The 27,543-nt window shown below is 42.1% G+C and overlaps 2 protein-coding genes across 12 annotated transcripts in view; one reads left to right on the top strand and one right to left on the bottom strand.

Moving 5' to 3' along the window:
- On the top strand, positions 1 to 17,010 carry PRPF18 (pre-mRNA processing factor 18). 4 transcript variants are annotated; one of them, XM_079993715.1, is made up of 12 exons: positions 1 to 139; positions 734 to 811; positions 1,288 to 1,314; positions 4,613 to 4,720; positions 5,938 to 6,051; positions 6,878 to 7,024; positions 9,846 to 9,893; positions 10,763 to 10,831; positions 11,573 to 11,713; positions 14,433 to 14,504; positions 15,606 to 15,761; positions 15,938 to 17,010. In XM_079993715.1, exons 1-12 carry the CDS (start codon positions 74 to 76, stop codon positions 16,016 to 16,018), a joined length of 1,107 nt encoding a protein of 368 aa, XP_079849841.1. In that variant the 5' UTR covers positions 1 to 73; the 3' UTR covers positions 16,019 to 17,010. The 4 variants fall into 4 exon arrangements, with proteins under 4 accessions (XP_079849841.1, XP_079849842.1, XP_079849843.1 ...); XM_079993716.1 differs by lacking the exon at positions 1,288 to 1,314; XM_079993717.1 differs by lacking the exon at positions 9,846 to 9,893.
- Positions 17,011 to 23,065: 6,055 nt separating this feature from the next.
- Positions 23,066 to 27,543, bottom strand: part of FRMD4A (FERM domain containing 4A) — a 434,151-nt gene continuing 429,673 nt past the window's right edge. For all 8 annotated transcript variants that reach the window (XM_079993568.1, XM_079993569.1, XM_079993570.1 and 5 more), the window contains one exon: positions 23,066 to 27,287. In XM_079993568.1, coding sequence (XP_079849694.1) covers positions 27,185 to 27,287 — 103 coding nt within the window. In that variant the 3' untranslated portion in view covers positions 23,066 to 27,184. The remainder of the gene's footprint in view (positions 27,288 to 27,543) is intronic.

Here is a 27,543-nt window from a genome sequence, read left to right as displayed (position 1 = left end):
CGGCTGCGGGGCTTCAGTCGGAGCGCGGCGAGGGGCTGCTTGGCTCCCGGCCGGCGCCTGAGGCGAAGGCGCCATGGACGTCGTCAAGGCCGAGATCGAGCGGAAGCGGAAGCTGCTGGAGGAGAAGGAGCTGCTGGGGGTGAGCCGGAGAGGGGCGCGGCGGGCCCGGGGCTGGGGCCCCCTCCCTGAGCGCCACGGGGAGGCTCGGCCTGGCGGCGGCCAGTCGAGCTCTGCGGGGGAGTCTCTTGCGGGGTCTCGCCGGCGTTTCTGGCCCAAAGACCAGACATGCAAGGCCGGCGAGTGGGGTGAGCTTCCCCGAAAGACAGCTGCTCCCCCGCCGCCCGGGCATGGAAGACCTTTCCCTCCTGGCTCAAGTCGGGGCCGCCTGTTCCTTCCTCCCAGCCTCCAAGCAGCGGCCACCGGGGCTGCCCGCGCAGCCCGGCTAGGGGGCTGCCCGGGCTTTTCAGGGCCCGGAAGCCAGCAGTTGTCTCGGGATAGGCACCGGGACCATGTGGGAAGAATGTGCTGGTGGCCCTTTTATATTCCCGTCGCTGTATATTAGATGAGAACCCCTTTCCCCACTTAGCGTGCTAGTTGCTGCTGGTTCCTGTGAACTATCATTGAGCTGTTCTGAATCTGACAGCCCAGCCCATTGTGCTTCACATTACTGAAAGAAGAAATGTTAGTTGTTTATGAAACATCACAATGTAGTAACTACTTTCCTTTCTTTCAGGGAAATAAAAAATACTTTAAGCGTAGTGAGTTGGCCAAGAAGGAAGAAGAGGCATATTTTGAAAGATGTGGTTGTAAGGTAATGTGAAAGCAGTAATGGTAGTGATTCTGGCTAGCTGTGCAGTGTCTGCTTAATCATAGTTTAAAATGTATTAATACATTAGTAGGAAATACACGGATTGCAGCATGGTTATTAGTGACTAAAAATGAGAAGACTCAAGAACCCCTACTCAAAGAGGCAGGAAAAGAAATATATGGTGTCAGATCTTAATACATTAAATAAAATAACTTATAAAGGGCATGCAACTAAGAGATTTTTGGAATGTTGGCATAAATTTCTACAGTTCTAGAATCTGGATAAAGTTTGTGTGTGAGAGAGATTAGAGTTACTTTAAACAGTTAGTTACAATATGATGGCTAGGAAAAATTACAAATAGGTGTGTTAAAAATAAATGAATGGTGAATGCTGTGTTTATGTTTCCTCTATCCTTTTTATTATTTAATTTATTTAAAAATGAATAATTCTTTGTTCACTCTATCACTGTTGCACTTTAGCCTGTAAACGAGAAGCCACCAGGAGAGGTATGAGTTTCCAAGAAAAGTTTGCAATGCAGGAAGAGGCATGCATGAGTATGCAGCTATTTGAATTTGTGTTTATAGTTTGGCTTCTTCTGTGGAGGGCATGAGGCTGCTTGAGAATAAAGCTTTTCTTTTTAAGTTGTGCTCCAGCAGGCATGTACCCTGGATCTGATATAACCAACCCTTTTGTAAAGCAAAGTAGAGGCTGCTAATTTCTAGATGCTGGCTCCATTGTGGGGTGAGAGTGGGGGTGGTGGCCGGAATGCGTAAAAGATGTATATTTTCCTTTCTTAGGCTGTAATCCTAATCCTGTTTACCTAGGAATAAATCCCATTGAATTTAATAGATTTTAACTTCTGAGTAGCCTCGACCAGTTAGCCAAGAGTGCCCACTTCTTGAAAGGCTATGAAATGCAGCTTGCATTTCTTGTTGTTTAGTTGGGGTGAAATAATAACTAAGCTCATACGTAAGACACATCATGACAAATAAGTCACCTGGAAGGCCTATGCTCTTCTTTCCACCTCACTTTGATTGTATCAAAGCAGTTTGGATGTGAGGATTGTAGCGTGGAAATTTAGTAATGGGAAGTAATAGAACTAAATAATTGCCAATTTGTTGCCTTTCTTTTGGGACCCCAAAATCTGCTGCCTAAAGCAGGCCCATTTTATCCGGTCTCATTATGGTTGGTCATAATCTGATATATCCCATAGTATCCTACAGTATCCTGTAGTGTCAGGCCTATATATATATTTCACAAGTCATTAAGCCTATTAAAATCAAGTTTCTTTTAGACAGAATTATTAGCAGTATTCAATTTAACATATTTCAAATATGCTGTGGAACTTAGCTTTTATGAAGTAGGATTGCTGGGATAGCTCAGTCCAGTAGAGCATGAGACTCTTAATCTCAGAGTCGTGGGTTCAAGCCCTTTGTTGGGCAAAATATTCCTGCATTGCACTAAATGGCTATTAGGATCCCTTCCAACTCTATGACTCTATGGTATTTTATGTTGTTATTTTTATTTCCTTTGCAACATTTATGAAAAGATAGGGTTTATAACTTCTGTTCGAAGGAGGAGTGTTATGACTTATATCATCCATCATCATTGGACTCACGATGAAAGCTGGTGGGGCCAGGACTTAATGAGATACCGTATTGTGCACAGGCCTATAGCTGCAGGAGTGAAATGGAGTGTCGTGGCGGAATAACTTTGGAGTGAGGAAGGAGGCAGAATGTGTGGAGGGAGCCTGCCAGAGAGGGTGCTTTTCTTGTATAATAGAAAAAGCTGCTGGTACTCACCATGAAGTTGTTACAGTAATTGCCACACTTTTAACATTTGGAAAAAAAGGCGCCAGTACTGCATTCCCTTGAATATTCCCAGAAAAGAGCACTGGCTTGTGTATAACTATGAAGGAAAGCGTTTCTGTTATTTTCTGGCTGTCACTACAGTTTTACTAACTTACATGGCAATAATATCAAGTAGCTGTGTAATTTCTCGTTTGACCCGGTTGCTTATGTCCCACTTAGAGAAACTTGGTTAAAATATTAGGAGTGTGGATGGAGTCAGTTGCTTTTCAAATAAACAAAACTATGAGACATTTTAGCTCACCAAGAGCCTCCCAGATCTCTGCATTTCATTGAAATGTTGTTAGTGTGTTTAAAACAAAGCAAAAAACTCTGACATTTTGCAAATGAAGGTGCATTTGCTAAAGTCCTGAAAGTACTTTTATTTTATTTTATTTGGTGCAGACATTGCTTGTAACAATCCCACTGGTAAAATGGCTTAAATCTTTTTTTCCCCCCTGTCTGGGTCTTAACTCCTTTATTATCATAACCAACTTCTTTTTCACAGCTATTTGGGTGTATGATAATGCATTTTAAAATACTGTTTTATACAATGAAGTTAGGGCTGCTATTCTGTAAAAATCACTGTAATTTTTGCTTACTACTTAAATGGTCCCAGATGTGCACTGTGGAGCTTTCCCCAAGGAATAGAGATATGCTTGAATGGCATTCTGCATTGATAGGTGAAATTGTCACCTGTGTCTATGGTAGAGAACGGCTGATATCACACTTCTTGAAAGTATGAGACATTTCAACCAGGGTATAATAGTTTGCACAGAAAAATATTGTTATTGTTATTACCCACCATTCACCCTCATGTCATAGGCCAGGTTAAAAAGGTAAAGGGACCCCTGACCATTACGTCCAGTCGTGGCCGACTCAGGGATTGCGGCTCTCATCTCGCTTTATCGGCCGAAGGAGCTGGCGTACATGACTAAGCCGCTTCTGGCAAACCAGAGCAGTGCACGGAAATGCCATTTACCTTCCCGCCGGAGCGGTACCTATTTATCTACTTGCACTTTGACATGCTTTCGAACTGCTAGGTTGGCAGGAGCAGGGACTGAGCAACAGGAGCTCACCCCGTCACGGGGATTCGAACCGCCGACCTTCTGATCGGCAAGTCCTAGGCTCTGTAGTTTAACCCACAGTGCCACCCGCGTCCCCATAGGCCAGGTTACAATGTAAAAAGCAGTTTAAAAAATACAAAAAATACAGCCACAATAAATAGGGTGGGTCCTGACAACATACATTTCAGGTAATAGCTGATATTTTCTCAAGCCTCAGTTCACATGTAATGGCAGACTGTGGTTTGGCTTCTTCCTCCTTGTATGTGCTCTGTTTTCCTGCTTTGCCCATTGTTTTCCAGTCTAGCTGGATTGGGCAAACTGGTTTGTGCAAGCCATAGTGTGCCTCCAAATCACAATTGGAAACCAGTTTTCAGTTACTGTATATAGTTGTCTAGTTGCTATATGTAGTAAACATAGTTCTCCTTTTGACCATTTTCTTAGTGGCTGATGAGTTATGCATATCACCATGATAGTTTCAATGTATTGAATACCATATTGACTATATGTAGCAGGTTTCTCTTCACAAAAACGCTAGCTTTGTTTTGTCTGAAATTATAATTATTTCCATACTTTGTGGAGTGGAGAACTGAGGAATGCTTGCAGCCTATAGTTTATCTATATGAAACTTCCGTAGACAGGACAAAGCGAATTCTAAATTATTTTATATTATTTTATAATATATATTATATTATATTATATTATATTATATTATATTATATTATATTATATTATATTATATTATTATAGGTTACGGTCAGGTTTTTGCATGTCGGCTGTGCTGTGTAGTTGCTAATAGCTGCTCTTAGAAGCAATCAGTGTTCCTGGAAGTTTAGACTTTTTCTGTGCCCATATTTAAAACTGGTTATGTTATGTTCCTTGTCTCTACCTAGGTACAGCAGGAAGAGGAAGAGGAGGAGAAGACAGTAACTGCATCAAATCCAGTATTAGAACTAGAGTTGGCAGAGGAGAAGTTGCCTATGACTCTTTCTAGACAAGAGGTAAAGACAAATATATGGAGCTGGCAATATGCAGATAATTGTTTTGCCTTTACCAGATTAACAAATCTGCAGAGTATTTATATTTTACTGTGTGAAATTATAGTTATCATGAATTAACTATATGCCCATGAAGTTGTGCAAGAGACCAGGGAATCAGCTAGCTAAATATATGAGGATATTCATCAGACTAGCTTTTCAGGCAGCAAAAATTTCGCATCAGTAACTTGTACTTTACTGATTTACCTGTAGCCAGTGCAGACATAATGATGGCTTACTCTTAACTTCAGGTAGGTAAGAGATCAGGAGTTCTCCCTCCCTCCCTTCCTACCCTTTTGAGAGTGATTTTCCTATTACCATAACTGCATTTACAAGGATATCACTGTTTGATGCCTAATGTTAGAGATGCTTAGAGCAGACCCATTGAAATAAATGTCCTTAACACATTGATTTCAGTGGGTCTGCTGAGTATGTCAGACATTTGTTAATCATGATTAAGTCTCAACAGGCTTCCTGTTGAATTAGGATTTTAAGACAATATTAAACTGTTTTCAAATCCTGATTTAAATAAATATTCCAAGCTATAGACATATTCCTCAGTTGTTGTAAAATTGGAAAGCTCAATCTAGAAAGAGGATGGAAGCTGTGTTACATCTGTCCCAACCCTTCAAGTGTTCCTGGGCTACAACTAGCATGATTCCTGACTGCTGGTTATGCTGGTTGGGGCAGACGTAGCCCAACAGTATACGGAGGGCACCACATGGGTAACCCCCGACCTAGTTCATTGGAGATAATGTATTAATTTCCATCCACATTTCAGACATATATCTGTATGTATTGCCCCAAAATGTAGCCTAAATGTCCCCAACTTAACGTGGCTTAGGAACTCCCATTATTCATCACAGAATTCTACTCATGTATGCTCCATAGATCAGAGGTGCAATTTTTGTAATTATATTTAACTAAAGCTAGATGTGCGCCGCAACCCCAGAGTCGGCCATGACTGGACCTAATGGTCACGGGTCCCTTTACCCTTAAACAGCTGCCACTAGTCATCATTAGGTATGTTGCTGCCCATTTTGTGCTCTTTAGCAAGGAACGATAAATTTCGTGAAAATAAGCAAGCACAGTGCTTGAGTTGTAATACCCTGTGGGGATGTGAATGGGTTGTTTGTTCTATTTTCTTCATTTATTTAAAAGAAACACTTGACTTTTTCCAGGTCATGAGGAGATTGAGAGAAAGGGGTGAACCTATCAGACTGTTTGGAGAAACAGATTATGATGCCTTTCAGAGGCTGCGAAAGATAGAAATTCTAGCGCCAGAAGTCAACAAGGTAAATCTGTGCATAAGCATAAGAGAGATCATTTAAAGGGCTATTCCTGTGCAAAATTGGTGCACCTGTAACATTATAGCCATGGATATCCTGCTTCTTGTGCCCCTACCTGTGTATATACTTCATAAATATAAAATGTTATAATCCCACATAGAGGGACACAGAAAGTGCCTTCTGTCATCTTGACTTCTGTTAAGTGCCTTCTATCAACTTATTACTACACTTTAGTGTTGTAAGTAAAGGTTTGGATTTACAGATAACCTCAATTGTAAGCTTTTTGTTGTTTAGAGGACAAATTTAGAAGTCACAACTTATGTATATTGCTGTAGTGAGACTTGGGATCAGTTCATTCATTTATCAGCTTCAGAGAAAGAGAACTGCCACCACTCAAATTGTGGCCGCTTGTGTGAATGACACTTCTTTTACTATTGGGCCCAGTATGCCCTTAGAGATGTCTGTGTAGGATTCTCCAATGATATGAGCTCTCTCTTAATGCTAAATCATGATTATACAATTATTATTATTATTTATTATTTATTAAATTTCTATCCTGCCTTTCATCCAAGGATCACAAGGCGGTTTACAACATTAAAACACAAAAATACATATAGTAACAAATAAAAGCAATACTCCCACAGTATTGTTATTTATGATATTATTTATTAATGTTTAAAACAGCTAACAGGGTTATGTAGTATGATGCCATGATACTCAAATTCTGTATATAAAAATTGTAAGATACTTAAACATATTTTTTCAGGGTTTCAATTATGACAGTTCCTAGGATAACTCTGCATACTCTCAACTGTTGTTTTTATTTCCATAGGGATTAAGGAATGACCTGAAGGCTGCTTTGGATAAGATAGACCAGCAGTATCTGAATGAAATTGTGGGTGGGCAGGAACAGGGAGAGGATGATACACAGAATGATCTCAAAGTCCATGAAGAGAACACAACAATTGAAGAATTGGAGGTATTATATTATTTTTTACTGTTTTCAAATTGTGACCAAGGCACCATGCTGGTAAATAAATTCTGCACCAAGAGAAGATGGATTCTGCTGCTTGCAAAAAGAATGCAGATTAAGAAAATGTGCATAATTCTCATTTGTATAATTTTACAAGTTTTATAATTTCCTACTAATTTATTTAGACAAGAGACAATTGGACTGCAGAAATTTCTGCAACAGTTGTCCATAGTGGTCAAATTGCATGGAGGCTGGCAGAAACCTGCACCCCCTCCATTGCCTTTTTAATGACTCCCTTACTTGCTCTTTTTAAGAAGCCTATTGGGGAGGGCATAATTTGTCTAAAATGTGAAGGAGACTGTCATGGAGAGGCTTTTGAATTTTATTATGGGTTCCCCCATATGCTTGCTGCTATAATGGCTTGAAATGTGCTCTCTACCTGAGACAGTCTCTTCCTAAGGAAGCCGGAACTTGGAGACTTCTATCACATCTCCCCTTAATTTCCTTTTCTCTACGCTAAACAAACTGCTCCTTCAATTGTTTCTCATAGGACGTGTTTTCCTCACCCATCAACATCTTGGCCACCCTCTAGTTTATCAGTGTATTTTAGCATGGCACCAATAACTGGGTGCACTACTCTTCAGCTGCATAGACTAGAGTGGAACTCTATTCCTTGTGATCCGAACACTCATGCTTCTGTTAACGCCACCTAAAAATTACATTAACTTCTTATAAAGAGCCACACCACACTGCCCTGCTCATGTTCAGATTGCAATCAACTCGGACACCTGTATGTTTTTAATGCTAAGCCAGGTCTTCCCCATCTTAAATTTCTGTCCTTTTTGTACCTGTTTACAGGACTTAACATTTATCTCTACTTTCATCATGTTGGCCCAGTGCTGCAACCTGTCAAGGTCATTCTGAATCTTGATTCTCTGTTCTTTGATATTAGATCTACTCAGCTTCATGTGATCTGCAGTTTTTATAAGGATACCCACTATGCCAGGCATCCCCAAACTCTGCCCTTCAGCTGTTTTGGGACTACCAACTCCCATCATCCCTAGCTAACAGGACCAGTGGTCAGGGGTAATGGGAGTTGTAGTCCCAAAACAGCTGGAGGGCCGAGTTTGGGAATGCCTGCACTATGCCCTCAGCCTAGTCATTTATAAAAAATGTTTGAATAGCACAGGAACCAAGGCTAGGGCCTTGTAGCAATCCTCTTGAGACTTCTTGCCATTAAAGGAGCACCTGCTGATTATGGTTGCTCAATGAACAGTAGAATTGACCAGCCCATATTTATCATTTTGTGAATAAGAATATCACGGGAGACTTGATCAGAGGCTTTGCTGAAATCAAGATACACTATGTCCATCGCATTGCCATGAACTACCAAAGCATTAATTCTTTCAAAAATGGGTAAGGCTTATGTGGATGATTTATTCTAGATTAAACACATGATGAATGATAATCAGTGCATTGTTTTCAAATGTTTATGGACGCTTAATAATCTGTTGGGTATCAGTGTTAAGTTGAGTGGCCGGATCCAACTCCCCCCGCCCCATTTTGGAAGATAGGGGCAATATTTACCCAACTCCAGTCTTACAGAACCTCATCTGTTTCCCTTTGTGAATTCACAAAGATTACAGGAACTGTCTCTGAAATAAAACCTACAAGTTTCTTCAACAGCTTGCAGTATAATTTATCTGGCCCATGGGACTTGAACTCACCTATAGCAGTGTCCCTGGGCTGCCTCACCTCATAGCATTTGTTCTACTTTCCCCAGTTTGAATACAATTCCACTTAGGGGCCACTGAAACAAAATTGGAATTGAGTGGTTCTGTCTTCTGTCCATCACCTGTCATTAATTTCTTCATCTTCTCCAAGCAGCGGACCTACCCCTTTCCTGTTCTTCTGGCTCTGAACATATCCAGTGAATCCCTATATTTTTGTTTTTAGCATCCCTTGCAAGCTTTTGCTTCTTTCAGGCTTCAGCCTTGCTGAAACCATCTTTACAGGTTTGGGATCCTCCATCAAACTTGTCCTTCCTCATATGTGCCTCCCTCTGTCTCCTTGATGTCTCTTTTTAAAGTCTCTGCTCATTGGAGAGATCTTTGTGCATTCACACTGGCCTCTTTGGATGTCTCCTGTTTTCTCACTGGAATGGTATGCGACTGTTTTTTCACTATTTCCACATTTGAAAATCTCCCATTCCACTCGTGCTCTTTTTTTCTTATTCAGAATTTCTAGTCGTGGAATTCTATGGCTCCCTAAAGCTGTCTTTCCTTAAAGCCCAAGGTACAAATCCAACTTGGCTTTGTTTGTATTTCCCTTGCTATCACATAGGAATCTGCCTTAGACCAACGCAGACCACTGATTGGGGAGACTCAGCACTGGCTGGTAGCAGTTCTCCAGAGTTTCAGGCAGGATTCAGTGATGGCCCTACTGGGAGACCCCAGGGATTGAACCTAAGACCTGTTGCATGCAGACTTATGCTGTGCCACAATATATATATCACACGTTCCAAGATGATATAGTTCCCCCAAGGCTCATACCACTTTCACTTCATCAAGCAGGTCTTTATTAAGTCCAAGATCTCAGCTCCTTTCTTCTTCCTTTGGCAGGTTGATCAGGAAGGCAAAAATTTATTAGACGTTTGATTGTTAGCAGATGCCAGGGCAGTTGAAGTCCTCCATTACAACCATCATATTCTCTTTTTGTAATCAGTTGTAGAAAATCATCACCCACATTTTCCACTTGGCTGGGTAATTTGTAGTATGCTGCCACAATGATGCCACTTTTGTTTTTCTCTCCTTTTATCCTTACCCAGATGCTTTCAACAGAGCTTCCACTCTCAGATTCATGGATTTCTGTGCAGGTGTGTGTGCTTGTGTCTGTGTCCCTTTCCCTTTCTGGACTCTATTCCTTTAGAACAAGATACTGCCACCACTTCTAACATCCATTCACAAGCCTTGTCCCATCAAGTGTCAATGAGACCTATCGGGTCAACTTACCTGCCTGTATTAGGGTATTAAAATCATCCTGTTAGTTTCCCATACTGCTGTGTGCTAGTTAGTACATAGACTTTGAAATCTATGGGTGCTGCACCCTCTCAGTCTTCGTGCTGTATTTACTGGAAAGTTGCTAGGCATCGCCTTTATTGCCCTGTGTTTTCCTTTCTTGTCTCTCATACATGGCTCAGTTCTTATCTCTGGGCTTGGGTTCCCTTCCCTGCAGGGTTAGTTTAAAGTCCACAAGATGAGGCTTGTGGGGCTCCTGCCAAACACATCTCCCCCATCCTCATGAGTTGTACCCCATCTCTTACCAGAAATTCATCATTTGGGTAGCACTGGCTGTGGCCCAAGGAACCAGACCTTTCCTGATGATCAGCAGGAATGGAGGACAATTGTTGGATTTGATGAGTCTCTGCATCCTCTCTGTTGTGTCTTGGAGGGCAGCACCACTCTTGAGATAACATGTCATATCTGCACTCAGCTGTGTCTGTCTCTGGGGAATCTCTTGTTCAGAGGAACAAACTGAAAAATTCCATAGAATATATATGAGTAAACACTGGGATGTGACTTGGTTAGCATTCTCAACCCTGACTTACGAAATTTAAAGGGAGAGCCTTTCAAGAACACTGTGAAGTACTTCCTAATTTTATCTGTAATATTATGTTCTTTATGTAAACTTGCATCAGTTATTTTTGTTTTTGGAAGACATCTTAATGGAAAATCTCTTTTGCAGGCTTTGGGAGAATCTTTAGGACAAGGGGATGACCATAAAGACATGGATATCATAACCAAATTCTTGAAGGTAAGTAGCCTAACAAGCAAGAACCTCTGGCCTGTAAGCAATCATGGCTGGGGCATCATCATTTTCTAGGACTATTCTATTACATGGAAAATGTCGATTCGTTTATAGTATGATATAATAATAATTAATAATTTATTGTTTATACCCCGCCCATCTGGCTGGGAAATAATTACAACCCAATCAGATACATATCTGTCAGGGAAGAGTTAGAAGTTTCCAGTTTCTCAGAGGGAGAAAGCATTCCCCAAGGGGGGAAGGAGAGCAGTGAATCTAATAGAAGAGAACAGGAGGAACAACAGGGAGCGACCGGCTGTTCCCAGGAAAGACAAGGGTTCAGATTGGGAGGAGGGGAGATACAAGCCAGCTCTAGCCAGGAGGGTAGGAAAAAGAGCAGGAAAGCGAAGGAAAGGGCGCGTTCGACATTTTGAGGGTGGCTGGTCATGGAGAAGCAGAGCTCAGAAGGTAGCTGAAAGAAGTGACTCTGAGGAAGAATAGTTAAGAACCGTTTATAAGATTGTTTTGTTAATACGCAATAAAAAGTTATAAAAGAACAAGAAGCGTTTGTGTGGTGATCTGAAGAGGACAACGACCAGGCCTGACAATATCTTTCCAGAATTAACTAACGTTGCAAGTACTATTTCTTTGTAAGTAAATGAATGGGGTTGCAGCTTTAGTTTATGGACACTGTTCATATTTAGCCACTGTGTGGCAGCGTGGCTTAAATGTGTTTGTCATCTTCAGTTTCTTCTTGGAGTCTGGGCTAAGGAGTTGAACGCCAGAGAAGATTATGTGAAACGTGGTGTACAAGGCAAACTAAACAGCGCCACTCAGAAGCAGACAGAATCATACCTGAGACCTCTGTTCAGAAAACTTCGGAAAAGGGTAACTTCAGCAACACACTATCTTAAGTCTTCTACTAGATTTAGGCATGAATGTTTTACCAGCAGACAATTCTTACCCTCCATTCCACACTTTGTTTACAATCTAGCTTGATGATGAGAACTCAGAATCTCACACTGTTTTGTGATGTTTTGATTGACCTAATAAAGGTTTTGCCGTATTAGGGATTCTGGAATTAAGCAAGACTGCTTTTTTCAGTCACCCTTTTCTAACTATGTAGCACAGTGGAGGGGAATTTCCAGCCTGTGAGCCAAAGTTGGCCTATAAGCCTCCCCATTGGGCTTCCAGGCTGTTTTGGCTAAGCCATGCTCAACTGCCCTACATCTGATGTCATGTGTGATGTCAGGTATGAGGCAGGAAAGGTTGGGACTTGGCCTAAAGGGGCTTTACTCAGTGTGTTCCAAATGGGGAACAACCAGCTGATTTTCGGGCACTTTGTAAGCACTGTGCTCAACCCTAGTGAAGTGCTGAGCGCAGGGATTGCAAAGGGCCCAACAACCAGCTGATTGCTGTGCTTCTGGGGTGTCACTGTGACATCAGGTGCTCCCACACACCTGTCACAGTTGGCCGGTGGAGTGGGGAGGGGATAAAGATCTGACCCCTGGGGCCAAAATGCTTCCCCACCCCTCATGGAGTGTGTGCAGTGACATTTTCTTTTTCACAGACGGAGGAAGTGAAACAGACTGCTAATCTGTACATTCCAGGGGATGAGATAAATACCTTTCTGTATCTTCTACTTCAGATCCACTGACATGGCCATTTTTTAATTTGCCAGTTTTCTTTCTAGTCTTAGTTAACATTCACTTTTACAACATGTCTGCCTGTGCACAAGATCAAGACAGTAATTCCCTTTTTATAGATAGAAATTAAGGTTGATGTGCAGTAACCCACAGGAAGTCACATAGAAATCCATGGAAGAGGAGTAGAGATGTGAAACCTTTCTTTGAGCCAAACTCAGCTCTCTTGTTAGTCACACTTGTGTTGAACTCACCACACTGTGGAACAGAAGCTTTGTGGAGCAGCACAGTTGGCAATGGCAGGGGAGAAGGCAGGAAGACTAACAGTAGGTGGAGCCAGTCAGTGACAGGCAGATCCACCCCGTGACTGGCGGCATGGAAGAAGGCAGGCACGGGCAAGGGATTGGCGGAGGGAAGACAGTTGGGTGAGGCTGTTGTCGTTTAGTCATGTCTGACTCTTCGTGACCCCCTGGACCACAGCACGCCAGGCACTCCTGTCTTCCACTGCCTCCTGCAGTTTGGTCAAGCTCATGCTGGTAGCTTTGAGAACACTGTCCAACCATCTCGTCCTCTGTCGTCCCCTTCTCCTTGTGCCCTCCATCTTTCCCAACATCAGGGTCTTTTCCAGGGAGTCTTCTCTTCTCATGAGATGCCCAAAGTATTGGAGCCTCAGCTTCACAATCTGTCCTTCCAGTGAGCACTCAGGGCTAATTTCCTTAAGAATGGATGCGTTTGATCTTCTTGCAGTCCATGGGACTCTCAAGAGTCTCCTCCAGCACCATAATTCAAAAGCATCAATTCTTCGGCGATCAGCCTTCTTTATGGTCCAGCTCTCGCTTCCATACATCACTACTGGGAAAACCATGGCTTTTACAATATGGACCTTTGTCGGCAAGGTGATGTCTCTGCTTTTTAACATGCTTTCTAGGTTTGTCATTGCTTTTCTCCCAAGGAGCAGGCGTCTTTTAATTTCGTGGCTGCTGTCACCATCTGCAGTGATCATGGAGCCCAAGAAAGTAAAATCTCTCACTGCCTCCGTTTCTTCCCCTTCTATTTGCCAGGAGGTGATGGGACCAGTGGCCATGATCTTCGTTTTTTTTATGTTGAGCTTCAGACCATATTTTGCGCTCTCCTCTTTCACCCTCATTAAAAGGTTCTTTAATTCCTCCTCACTTTCTGCCATCAAGGTTGTGTCATCTGCTTATCTGAGGTTGTTGATATTTCTTCCGGCAATCTTAATTCCGGCTAGGGATTCATCCCGCCCAGCCTTTCGCATGATGAATTCTGCATATAAGTTAAATAAGCAGGGAGACCCCTCATTTATCCTAGTGGATTAGCTTCCAGTGCTCATGTTTTTCTCTCCAAGGATAGTGAAGCAGAGCCATGAGGACACTCAGTGCATGGCAACAGTGAGCTGCCTGCCTCTGCCACTCAGATTCTCCTAGCCTGGAGCAGAGCTGTAGCACGACGGGAGTGGTGGCTGAGTTGGTGGGGTGGCTGGGAAAAGCAAGGATAAACAGTACTCTAGACAAAGCAAATTAGTGGGTTTGGCTGCTTCCCTGCAGATTTGCAAATATATAAAAGCTCCTGTAAGTCTGAACCCTCCACTCATACGCAAAGGTGTGTTCTTTGTCGCAGCATAATTACCCACTTGAGGTCAAGCTTCTCTAATTCTGGTCTGTCTCTGTATCAGGTGTGATTGGCTTTTGCAGCCACTCTCAGTGCAGCAGAACTGCTCGCTTTCAAAGGAACTAACATGCTGCTCTGGAAGTGTGCCTGCTTCAGTCACTCAGGCACAAACAAAGGAGCTGGGTTTCTCTTAGGCTGGCTAGTTCTTACTGTCTCCAAAAGTAAGCGTTTTTGGCTGTGAGGGTTGATCATGTCTGTGGTCTTATTTAAGATATAGTGTGCTATGAGAATCACGAGTTTCGTTGCCTACTTGATATTTGCTGTTTTGTCTTTAGAATATCCCTGCTGACATCAAGGAATCAATAACGGACATTATCAAGTTCATGCTGCAAAGGGAGTATGTGAAGGTACTGAACTTTTACAGAGTCAATGATATTTGTGTTTTGTGGCTTAATTGGCTTGAGGCAGGTGCAGGCCAGATCTTCATCTTCCATCACTCCCTCGAGCAAAAAATAAATAAATTGATGGGGGGTGGCGCATCTACCTCTTGATCACCTGGTGTCACAGTGATGTGAAGTGACATTTGAAGCCCCAACAATTAGGTGACTGTTGGGACTTCAAAGCACCATTGATCAGTGGGGCTTCAAAGTCCAGCCCAGGACTCCTTGCAAAGAACCCTTCACTGTGCTTTGTAGCCCCCACAATCAGCTGATCGTCAGCACTTCAAATCACTGTGCAGGGCTCTTTGGAAGCTGATTGGCAATGCTTCTGAAGCCCCTTTTGGCCTAGCCCAGCTGTATTTTTAACCACTTGCATCTGATGTCATATGGGACTTTGGACGATTGGCGACTAAGTGTGACTTTGCCAAATGGCCTGGGGGGGCCTAATTAGGTCTCGTGTTGGAGGTTCCCCACCCCTGCATTAAGGGATGTGAAAGTGTCTCTAGCTTAACCCTTCAGAGAAATATTATTAGCTCTAATAAGCATAGAAATGCAGGTTCAGACATGTATAAGTTGTTGTTTAGACCTTCAGGTGCAGGGATGGGAGAACATATTGCATTGTATGATTCTTTGAGACTTGGACCGGCTAACATTCAGGTTTGCATGCGGACATTGTCAGACACTGACTGGGCAGGGTGGGTTAATCACATAACGCTGCCGAAGCTTCTGAAAAGTTCTGTTCTGTGTTGATTAATGAGATCTGGGGAATGCTGTATTTTATAGTGTTTTTTGTGTTTTGTTTTAAACTGATATAGTAAGATTTTTACTGTTTCAAGAAATGCTAATTTTGGTGCCTTGTCAGTGAAAGTAATAATTATTGTGAAGCTATTTTGCATAAAGCTTGTAAGCATGAGGACTGCAGGTGTGCTCTGGCCTGTGGCTCTAGAACAATTAGCCACAAAATCTGAAGATGGGGCTCTTTGCTTTCTTTTAGCTATCCCTGGAGGCTCTGTGCCTCTCCTGGTGCCTTTTGCCTTATCCGTCAGTTGCCTGCCTTTATTTCTGCAGGCTAACGATGCCTATCTGCAGATGGCCATTGGGAACGCTCCCTGGCCTATCGGCGTCACTATGGTGGGCATCCATGCGCGAACTGGTCGAGAGAAGATTTTCTCAAAGCACGTGGCTCACGTTCTGAATGATGAAACTCAGAGGAAATACATCCAGGTGAGATAAAGAGTGGTGGATCCATTGTCCGGATAGTCACTTTCTTTAGTCTTAAGCATTCAGCATTTGTAAGCACAAACAGGAGGCTTAAACCTGCCCCGTTCGGCCCCGGGGCTGCAACTCTCCCGCGTCTGGTCTTGGTTACCAACATGCCATTCTTGCATTTATCTCTGCAGGGCTTGAAGAGGCTGATGACCATTTGCCAGAAACATTTCCCTACCGACCCATCCAAATGTGTGGAGTACAATGCGCTGTGACAATGTGGATACGGTTATGAGAGAAGAAAGCAGTCTCTATGAAATGCTCTCAGTTTGGGAATTGGAGTGAGCTGGGGTAGGAGAAGAAAGGCATGCGGCTTTACTGAGGCTCAGTCGCACAGATCACATTCATTTTGTCTTTTGATGAACCTTTATGTCTTCCTCAAGTCCTGGGCTGGAACATGTTGCCGGCTTGTCTCGCTAGCTTGAGGACAAGTTTGTATATGTGTGTGTTTTTAATTTTGATCAGAGCAAAAGTTCAGTTCTACCTTGCCTTTTAGATTTTGAGCCTCCTTGCTTTATAAGGACTGATTTCATCACAGTTTTGATGAGTTGTATTTTGATGAGTTGTATTTATCCTTGTACATAGGACCATTTAATTTCTTGTTACTTCATTTATAGGAAAAATATATTTCTAAGAAATGCACCCAAGCTTTTATTGATTCATTGATTTTTGTACCAGAAATTATTTTTCATGATTGTCACCAGGACACTTAACTCCACACTGTGGTGTGAGAACTTTAGGGTGAACAGAACTGGTCCAGCTAAACTGCTATCCTGCTACCTCTGTCTTTGTGCATTATGACTTCGTTATCTTATAAAATGCTATCTTGTCTTTTTGGGGGGAGTCTGGAGGAATTTTCTGGCACCAAAATTTGAACAATAATTTGTAGGATCATGATAATTACACTGTTAAGTAACAGGTAAAAGGGAAAGATCTTTCAGAGAACCCTTCTCCGACTTTCACCAGGAGCAGGGCCAGCGGCGCACTCTCTTCCTGGCACCCGTGCGCCAGCCCTGTTTCCCTTTCCCTCAGGTGAAATCCCCAATGGAGAATGAATCACGAGCGACAGTGGGTTTTTCTTTTGGGAAAACAGGTTGCAAACAGACTTTATTGTAACAGATGTGAAGAAGGAGTTTTGGTTCTTCCTCTTCCACAGAAATGTAACAAACAGTGCTGTTGCTTTTTATTAAAATGTAAACTGTCTCAAGTTATAGGCTGTATGCTGTTTGGGCTTAAGGTTACTTTCTTCTACGCCTTTTCCATAGATCAGACTTCTCCACTCCCACTTCAGGAACGTCGGCTTTTAACTGGACTGTTTCCCTGCAGACCCCCCAAATCCTCCTTGGCCTCAGAACCACTATTGCCCTTTCCTGTCAGAGGACCCCTACACCGTGTGGGACTGTGCCTTGCCTATTTTAACCGGGCTCTGCATCTTCGCACTCCTCACCCCCTCACAGACCCCAGGAATCTCTCCCACTGTCTCTCCCTCCAGTCCGCTTCCCTTGCAACTCTGGCCAGTTAACTCTTTGCTGGCAGGGGGAGAAACACTCGGTGACTCAACCTGCTCAGTAAACAAACTTTTCCGTCACACAGGGATAAGTTGTAAAGATTTATTTGTTACCACTAAATAATGGAAGTTTGAATACTCCTGAAGTAGTTTATCATTATTTTTAATGCCATCATACATGTGAATAGCACTTTATAGAACTGCAGTAAAATGACAGTTCTCTGCTCTTACCATCTGACATTTGACCCAAGGAGAGGTGAAAGAGAGAATGGGAGGGAAGGTGGAGGGGACTATCAAGATGGTGAAGAATGCATTCCGTTCGTTTGCACGCTCTTAAGCTGACAGATTTAGAAACAAAAGCAAAATATTTGTACCATGAATAAAGCATCAACTAACTATACTTTCCAGACACAGTTTTCAGCAAGAAACTAACCCATTTTAAGTGAAAATGTTCATTTTAACTAGAGATATGGATTGGAGCATGATTATCTTTGGGATTACATGTTTCTCTGAACTTTGTGGTACCCGGATGGATTCACCAACTCAGTGTGTTAGTGGAAGCCAGCTCAATGACTTCTGCTAGTGCAGCAGGGCTTTTGCAACAGCCCTTGTCCCCTTGTGTACCCCCTACATCTCCTCCACATTGCCCCAGAGGGTCAGGAGAAGCCCCAGAACAATGCATGGTGGGGGGGAGAAGGATGCTCATTTCATCTGGTGAGTAGAAATGCTTTTACTGGAAGAATAATGGTAATAGTGTGGTGCTGAATTCAATTTTTTCTCAAAAAATAGCAGAAATGTGTATTTTAAGATAAAGTAAATTTAGGAAGGCATACATTGAGATAAAATATGTACAAGATGGGAACAGCGGAAGAAAAAATGTTAAAGTAATTGTATTAGAGGGATTTCTGTAAGGTAAGAGTTTGATATATAACACAGTAGAAAAGAGTTTGAACAAAAACACTCTGGAGGTGTGAGTGAGAAGTCAATGCATGAAGCAATGCAACTATTTAATTTGAAGTCAATTTCGTAAAAAATAGGAAATTCAATAAATTTATATGTAAAAGATAAAGTATTTGCTTACAAAATGCTCTCTAAGGTAGTATTTTGTGTGTATTAGCAATGCACAGATGAATGCAACAATGGAATGGATTTAAGAATGAATATGTGCAGAAATGGGACACACCAGACATAGACTGATCATTTGCCTAATAGTCCAGGTTGATAAGCTCCGAGATTAGGTCTTTCAAAACGGATCTCAAAAGCAAGAGCAGATTTATATGGAAGGAAAAAGTCATTGAGGCAGTCAGGTTCAGCAGTTTAAGCTTAATTGTACTTTTTAATTCTTACTGTGTACATGGTAGGGATTGGGAGGTCATTTTCAGGACATAGGCTGCGATGAAAACATTCAGTAAGTGTTTAGTGTTCAGCTTGCAGAAAAATATGAAAATGTAAGTTCTGAGGGTGCATTCAACAGCACTTTTAATGCCTTTAAGTTAATTCAGTGCCTGCCTTATTTGATGTGAGGGCTAACAGAACATATGAAATGTCTACACCAGCTGTTCCTTGGCATCCATAATGTTCATGCAGATAACAATGCTAACCATGCTAATCGCAAATAGCTAAAGTATGCAGATTAGCCAAGGTTCTCTGGTCCATGATGTTTCCATTACAGCTCTGAAGCTGAATGAATTTGTGACAGTTTACGGAACAGTATCCACATTGATTTCCAAGTATGTGTCTTGCAGCTTAAATTCTTCAAATGTACATCAGTTTTGTTCAGAATAATGGTAGTAAGACTGTGTTTCCCATATTTCTGATAGTTCAGGCAACCTTTTCTTTAAAATGGAGACAAAACCACTCTTATTGCAGAAAATGTTTATTTTTAATAATTAGGAGTAAAACTCGCTGCTTTCAGAGGAGCCCATTCCTTGTGTGCTGTGCACAGACCACGAATACAAGCATGACTCCCTAATGGCAGGAAGCATGCCCAGAACAGTAACTCCTCCAGAGATGCAGGAAGCAGCCTCCTCTGAAGGTGTGCATCTCTGCTATGCTTTCACTTGGAGAGACTTGGAACAATATTATTACCTCTGAAGCAAGAAGCACAGTACACTTTCCTCACTCTCTCCTTTCACAGAGGTTGATAGGAAAGACATGAGTCCACAACATTTAATCTTTCAAGGACACACCAGGCAGCCTCTCTTGTGTGGGTGGATACTTTGACCTCATGGGCACTTCGGATTATTGAATAACAACTTGGGACATTAGGAATTACTGTGTGAGGGAGGGTTATTTAGGACCACTTGAATACTTGAGATTCTATTGCTGTATATGGCTGGAAGATAGAGTGTAGGAGGTTCTTAATTTGTAAATATGTAGGTGCTTTGGTCTCTGAATACTGTATTGATAGTCCAGGTGCACTATTCTCTTTCAGGTTGGTTGAAACTGTCTTAGTTCATTTGACAAACTTCTGGAAGTCTCTCTCAGCCCAGATTCTTGCATGCACTGAAGTTGGCAGGGTTTTCATGGGGTTTGATCCTGTTGTACTTTATGAACAATTCAAGTTCTGCCAGTTCAGGATATTTTCATCTTTAGGAAACTGAATAAGCAGCAAATAAAACATATTTGCATTTTTTCAAAGGGTTTTGATCTGTTTCCGTTCTGTTTAGTCACTAGGCACAGATTATAGGGTGAATGCTGCTGTGGCAGCTGCTGCTCATGGAAGACTGGAGGCTCTTTACTCCAGTATCTGTCTGGGAGGCCGGGTAGAAAACTCGGAGAAGAATGTCTGTTCCTCCAGAATGTGGCAGTCGAGACTGGATTTCTTACAGGACTGTGGTAAAGTAAACAGGACTTTTGTTTCCAGAGTGTGATGATACCAAGTTTATGGGCACATTCTCGCATTCCTGGAGGCACTGGGGGTTGGGGGGAGGCAGTGGTGTGGTTACCTCACACAGTGGTTTAGCATCTCCTTTCCTGATAACTGGTGTATTGTCCTAGCTTGCTCAATATTTTATTTTAGAAGCTCTCACACTTTCAAAAGAATATAAAGAGCAACAATGCCAAAAATGGCACAGGGCAGGGTTTTAAAGATGAATTTGGGAAGTGGCAGTGTATCTTGTTCTAGAAAAGCTCTCCTGCAGTATGTTGAGAGAAACTCCCTCTGAGGATTTTTGCAGAGGGCCTTTTGAGATGCTGGTTGCTTACTAAGGTCAGTAAGTGTTGAGTTGGGTTGTTTTTTTGCTTGCTGGCACCATAAGCCTGTCCTCCATATTTGTTCAGTTAATTGCCTTTAAATGGGAATTTAAACTATAACTTTACTTTGAATCTTTATAATGTGTTGGAAAAGCTTCAGTCAGAGTAGGGCAAAGGTACACACATTCAGTGACAAATGTGGGATTCCCAACCTTCTGTTTGGTTTTTTAGGGGCGTGGGATTGTGGGAAGAAAACTGCTGGCAGGAGGGGCTGTGCACACATGCGGACCACTGTTTCCTGCGCACACTTTTCCTCTGCAGGCTCTTTTCCTGCTGCTTGTTTCCACCTGGCTAGCAAGTGCATCTCAAATCCCCCTCCATTGGGTTGGGGGAGGTGGTGCCTCTGAAATGCTGTAAATATAGGAAGAGCTGAGCTCCCCTTGCTATACCTGGCTGCCGCTTCACCCTGCAAAGAGCCAACACAAGAGGTTGGGAATGCTGCCGTTGGTGGCAAAGATGGTGTTCCAGCCTTAGAGAGGAGGAGGTAGCAGTTAGATCTTTATAAAATTACTTTTTTGCCTATAAAAGTATAATGTAACTGCTTGGCTAATGGTTCTTTTCAATAAATATATTGGAGACGTTGACAGAAAGAAACAAAAATCACTATTCCCTTGAATAGTGGTACAGAAATATGTAGAGTTTAAAATGAGTAAGCAGGAGCTTTTGGCTAAGGGAAGGCAGCATTGTAGCTGATTAGGCTGGGAATATCTGGTGAGTGGACAAGAAGATGCTGTGAAGAAAATGCTGGTGGGTTGTAAATTGTTTTGTACACATCAAGGGGATTTAATATAGCAGGACATATTTCTCATGTCGCAACGGTCTTCCATGGCTCGCCCTAGTGGTTTCCAAATTCAGCCATTTAGTCTGGCCTTGGTTTTATGCTCTTTAAATAGTTTAGAAACATTGGTGTCTGTGATTTACAAGAACTGTAATTTTGTCCTGAAGGAAAACGGCAGTACGTACTCTGAGTTAAGGAGGAGCATCTTTTAAAAGAGAAGCAGAGTCCTTAGGGTCTTGGAAAGATCATGAGTAGATATTTCACCTCCCACAAGAGGGATGACATGCTAGCTGTAGCAAGTGCGACTTGGACTGGGGAGTGCCTTTTACAGACTATGTAAGCAGATGTTTAAATTCTGGAAGGCAATGGCAGCATTGCTGAATGTGGGAAAAAGCTACTTCTCCCGGAAAGCATTCCTTTATGGGCATTTTCTCTCCTGGCTGGTGGTCCTGAAAATAAGCTTTCTGTATGATATTGCATCCTGTGTCAGAATTAAGTTTATCCTCTAGCAATCTGTGGAATGGCACTGTACTGGAAACCACAGGAACTGCAAAATAAGCATTTCCAGCTGTCCTGGCTAAGGGAGTATCTTAATGAGAAATCTACTGTGGCAACTGGGTTTTCATCCCAGGCATGAGGGAGGCTCCTCATCTCTGGGCTTGACCTGAATGGCAGCCACAAGCTTGTGTTCAAGTACACAACAACCTGTACCTTAAAAAAGGTACAACCTGGATAGCCATCACTAGCTGATGAATAAAGGTAAAGGTACCCTGCCCATACGGGCCAGTCTTGCCAGACTGTAGGGTTGTGCGCTCATCTCACTCTATAGGCCGGGAGCCAGCGCTGTCAGCAGACACTTCCGGGTCACGTGGCCAGCGTGACAAGCTGCATCTGGCGAGCCAGTGCAGCACAGGGAACGCAGTTTACCTTCCCGCTGGTAAGCGGTCCCTATTTATCTACTTGCACCTAGGGGTGCTTTCGAACTGCTAGGTGGGCAGGTGCTGGGACCGAGCAGCGAGAGTGCACCCCGCTGCGGGGATTCGAACCGCCGACTATGCGATCGGCAAGTCCTAGGCGCTGAGGTTTTACCCACAGCACCACCCGCGTCCCAGCTGATGAATACAGTACAATAAAATTGTTTTTCAGTTGAATACAGTACAATAAAATTGTTTTTCAGTTGAGCAGAAACGTTTTGAAGGATTTCGCTTGAATCTTGATAAATAATACTTTAGGATTGGGGGGGGGATAGTTTCATAAGCTGGAACCCTCCTCTCAAAGAGAGGAATCTTGCTTGATAGTATTGTAGCTTTAGGCTCTATTTTTATCCTAAATTTAGTTACCAACCATCTAGTGTTCCTGCACATGGATATAAAAGAGTAAAAGTGGTTTGCACAAATGCTGGCACTAATGTTTGAAGCCGCTGATGCAAGATAGAAGGCAGGGGCCTGGTTCTCACATCACTGGAAATCTCGGTGTATTGTGGCTTGTTAGAAGAGTGCAGGGTCATACATATAACAACAAGTTAGCCTCTGGTTTGTTTCCACGTGCTTGGGGAGCAGGACTGGAACAACTCACTGCTCATTCACAGAAACGCTTTAAACTATTGTTTAATGTGTTGTGTGCACTGAGCCAAATCTGCACAACTAGGAGTGGGCACTACTAAATTAAGAGACTGCTCATAAAGTCACCTTGGATACTGCAGAAAAAATTACGGACACCAAATTTCATCTTGAAAATGCTTTAATAAGGAAGTGTTGACAACACTGTTTTTGCAAAATGTAAAGGTAACTATACAAATTCTTAATAGAAAAAGAATAAATTAAAAGCAGATTTTTAAAAAAAAAATTCTGCAAACTTTTCTACAACATAACATTTTTTTCCTTCCCCTTGATTACCGTTGCACAGGTTTCAGTAAAATCATTTTACATGCTCTACAGTCCATTTCAGAAGAGTTCTAATTTCCCCCTTATTTTAAACTAGAGTCCATTTTGCTCAACTTGTAATAAAACTATTGACATTAATATATATATATTTATATATATGTAAAACTTTACATCTAGTTAACTAAGCAGTAACTGGTCATCTGATAGCACCTGATTGGGGTTTGCTATGTCCAAAACTAAAACTAATACTGGGGTGGGAAAACAAAACAAAACAAACTGGACCTCCTCGCCCCCTTCCCAACATTTCCAACACTCAACTGCATATAATATTATTTTAAAAATAAACCCTGCCAGGGTGGTGGTTTGTACATACGGACAAAATGCAATATTGGATGAGGGACCTTTTCATGGATACAAAAGCAAAATTCAAGGGGGTTATTAGTGGGGGTAGTCAAGTGCTTGTATACAATAGCTATGGTTTACCCCCTCATATCATACTCAAAACATGTTAATCTCCCGATTAACACTTTATGTACAGTTTTGTATAACTGAATTGAGTTAAACAGTAAAACCTGTTTTACTTAATTTCTGTCTTTACTACCAGACTGGCTCACAAGTGCCTTGACTAAAAAAACAAAAATGAAACACACCCTGTTCTCCCCTACTCAACATGGCCTTCCTCCCACCCCCCTTGAGAGTGTTACTCTGCTTCTGAAAATTTGAGCCCATTCTCTATTGACTCAGGGCTGCCAGTATTGCTGCAAAATAACATGCCAGTTCTCATTAGGATGTAACAGATGGGAACTATTGGTCCATCAGGAGCCCCAGTCCATCTGGTTTCAGGTGTGACCATTGAAGCAGTGAAGCAAACTAGTCACAAATAACTTTTTAGCTAGATTGGGTGACTGTGATTTCCATTACTGTTGGTATGTTTACTAAGGTGATTTTGGCAAGCATTCCGATTCACTTTTCAGGTACAAATTAAAACAAATCAAGTTGTTTAGATGGAGCCTGGAAGGTGAGTTTAATCAGTAATCTACCAGTTTTACCTGTCATGGCTTCTGCTAAAGAATTTACAGGAAGTGTAATTTAATGAAGGGGCTGCAAATTCTGTTAGCAGTCCTTTCATATGCTGAGAACTATAGTTCTCCACAGTGAGGGAATGAATGTTAAACCAGTTTAAGTCCATATACTACGCATACCGTATTTTTCCGTCTATAAGATGCCTCCATGTATTTTTGGGGACTCAGATTTAAGAAAATGGTGGCGGGGGGGGATGTATCTGTGTATAAGATGCCCCCTAATATTTGACTTTATTTTTTAGGGGAAAAACCTAGTCTTATACACGGGAAAATACGGTACTTAAGTTGAGAAGGATGCGTCTAGTTGGTTGTCTTGGTTTGTGAAGCCATATGCTGGATGTTGCTAGCAGAGGGAACACACAGAGGGAACACACAGACACACACACAGAGAGGGGCAGCGTGTAGGAGAGAAGACGCATTAACTTTGGAGAATTTCCTTGGTAAAACGTTAAGACAACGCCATTTAAGTTGCATGTTATTGTCATAGTTTATTATTTTGCTGATACTTCATTTTTAAGAGAGACTAAATCAATACATTTTCCAATCTTATTTTAAGATGAGATGTTTAAAAGCAACATTGGCTGCAAAACTGTAATTGTTAAGGTGCTTGGATTCCACTGACTTCAGTGTTACTTAAGCCTAACTTGGTGACGGACTGTAGTTTTAGTGTTAGCCGCCCTGAGCCCGGCTTCGGCTGGGGAGGGCGGGATATAAATAAAATTTATTATTATTGAAAGATTATTATTATTATTGCTTCAAATGAAATGTCATTTGTTCTGTTCATCACAATGGCATATGGACATAAGGGCTTAAGATGTGGATGTTTACATAATGCCTTCTTGATGAAAATGAAATAGAAATAAGACAACCTGTTCTTGTGCTATTTGCTTCAGTGATCTCACTCTTGCTTGTGATTTTAGCTTGTTCTTTCTCTGCTTTTAGACAGACCCTTACTGAGTCTTAACAGTAGGGCTGGGTGATATATCGTCCAAAACTGGCTCAAAGTCCATATTTTGAAACTGGCTTCATAATTTTTGACCTGGCAATATATCACAAATCATGTGTGTGTCTGTGTGCACGCTATGCAAATATCACAATTCAAGAAAAACCATGAAGCCAGCCATTGCCTCTTCATAGCTCCATCCTTATTTTGTGATAGAGCTGATGATATATCAGATATTGCCCAGCCCTACTTAATGGTGCAAAATCTTCTACCATTCCTTCTTGGAAGAGCAGTAGTTCTTTTGTTCCATTTGGGAGAATTTAGGTTTCTTGTGTTCCTGGTGTTTGTGGAATCTTTCTTTTTTTTCTTCAACAAAATTGGCCTTTAGGGCTTTTCTTCTTTTTTTTTTTAGAGCCTCTCTTCAGTTTGTCAGCTGCATGCACACAAACATAACATTTGGGGAAGGGGGGCAAGACACTTGGCCGTTGGGTGGCACAACAACAGCATCACACCATAGTGAAGACCTGGTGTGCCTGCTCCCATATCTGTTGAGATCAGGGGTTGAGCAACTGGTGGCACCAGAAAAGGGTATTCTGGTCCTCACTGTTGTCCACCCAGGGGCAAAATACCAGTGGCATTGGGGCTTGGGAGGTGGTCTATGGGCTTGGGAGGGTTGTTATGATCCTTGCTTCTTCCTGGCCATTCCTTTTCCATGGTGGTCCTCCAGCAAACTAGCAGTTGACCAGGACCTAGAAATTTGTGCATTAGTTCATTATAAAAGTACTGAGGCCTTGTGAAGTATGATGGCTTTCTAGAAGTGTATAAAAAAGCATTGCTCAAGTGTACATGTAAACTTGTAGTTTCCTCTCTTTTGGTATTGGCAGACAACCATACTTCGTGTCAAAAGGTTTTGTAAGCTCTTCATGATTCATCTTAGGAAAACAACCTAAACTGCTTGTAAACAAATAAAAACTGCCAAGCACTCCTTTTTGAAGCATAGTTCACTTCCCTGGCCAGTCAATAAGCCCTTCCCCGCACAAGTATTACTGTATTTTGCTGTCAAGCTTACATGGTGTGCTTTTCCGTGATGTGAGACATTTTCTAGGCAAATTGATTTTAAACATAACAACGTTTTTTGGCATTTTACTTCACAACTGATCATAGAAATCCTCTGAAAAATTTATTGGTTGTTTTACTTGCAACTAACCACAGGAACGTTAAAAAGAAGCAATTCTTTGCCCTTGTTCATCTTTTCAGAGTTTCCTCAGATGATATCTGCCCAGGTTGTGTGGGGTGCGTATCATCATAGTAGAGTGGTGCTTAGAGCATCAAGATGGAAGGCAAGTTACAGAATAGTAGCGTTACGGTTTCTGAAAAAAAGGGATACTTTTAAATGCATCATAAAACAGCTACTGAAATCTTTGGCAGCACAGAACAGTTGCAGTACAGTATTCTGGCTCACTCTGAAATGATAGGATCATTCTCCATTCCCTACAGTCTTTTTCTGCAATGAAAAGGGTATTTCATGATAGCTGTCACATTAGCGTTAACTAGTACTTTGACTTTATAGAGTTCAAATCACATATGTTAGAACAGTTGTACATATCAAAGAAAGAGGCTTATGCAACCTTGAATGGTTTGAATTGACTGCCTGTGGTGTTCTTTACATCCAAGTTATTTGTAAATTTGCCCTCTGCTCTGGGGTGATCTCTGTGAGGCACATGGCAGTTTGAAGTAACCAGGAGTGAAGGAATTAGTTTTCCGCTACTGGTTGGGGATGGATCTATTTTTCTAATATCATCTTCAGTTGCCTTATGCAAAAAGTGCTTTGACTTGAAGCTGGTATCAGGCGCCAGTGTAAGGCAAATGAGAGGCAGTGAGGTGATTTTTCAGAATGGCATTGATGCGTTTGAACAGCTGAGGTCAAGGGGATTCACACGAGAGTTCCAGGCTTGGCTTTCTCCTGTCCGTACCACTGGACATCAGCTAGTTCTGGATAGAGGGGAGAATCCAAGTAACAGCTATCACTGCAGCTCCTGTAGAGAGAAGGGACAGAAACTCAAATTAGCAAATTGGGGAGAGGCAGTAGAACTACAACCTCAGAGACTAGAGCAATGAAGGTTGAAGAAGTGGAGAAAACACACTCTTGGTAACTTTCATGTGCATTGCTGCTATAAGATGAGTGGGGAAACCTAAGGGCTGGGGGCCAAATGAGGCCATCAGAACTCTTCCCCAGCTGGAATGTCTCTTGATTATGCCTCTTGATTGTCTGGATGGAGGGGAGAGAGAGAG

This window comes from Podarcis cretensis (genome assembly GCF_951804945.1).
Source record: "Podarcis cretensis genome assembly, chromosome: 10".
In the NCBI taxonomy this organism is placed as follows: Eukaryota; Metazoa; Chordata; class Lepidosauria; order Squamata; family Lacertidae; genus Podarcis; species Podarcis cretensis.
Note: the sequence above shows the minus strand (reverse complement) of the source record. Positions and strands in the feature narration are given on the sequence as shown.

Bases quoted from the DNA above. Each gene is read 5' to 3' on its own strand.
- PRPF18 (XM_079993715.1), top strand. From the start codon at position 74: ATGGACGTCGTCAAGGCCGAGATCGAGCGGAAGCGGAAGCTGCTGGAG. The intron at 1,315-4,612 runs GTATGAGTTTCC...GTCTCTACCTAG, and splicing joins ACGAGAAGCCACCAGGAGAG to GTACAGCAGGAAGAGGAAGA. The intron at 14,505-15,605 runs GTACTGAACTTT...TTATTTCTGCAG, and splicing joins TGCAAAGGGAGTATGTGAAG to GCTAACGATGCCTATCTGCA.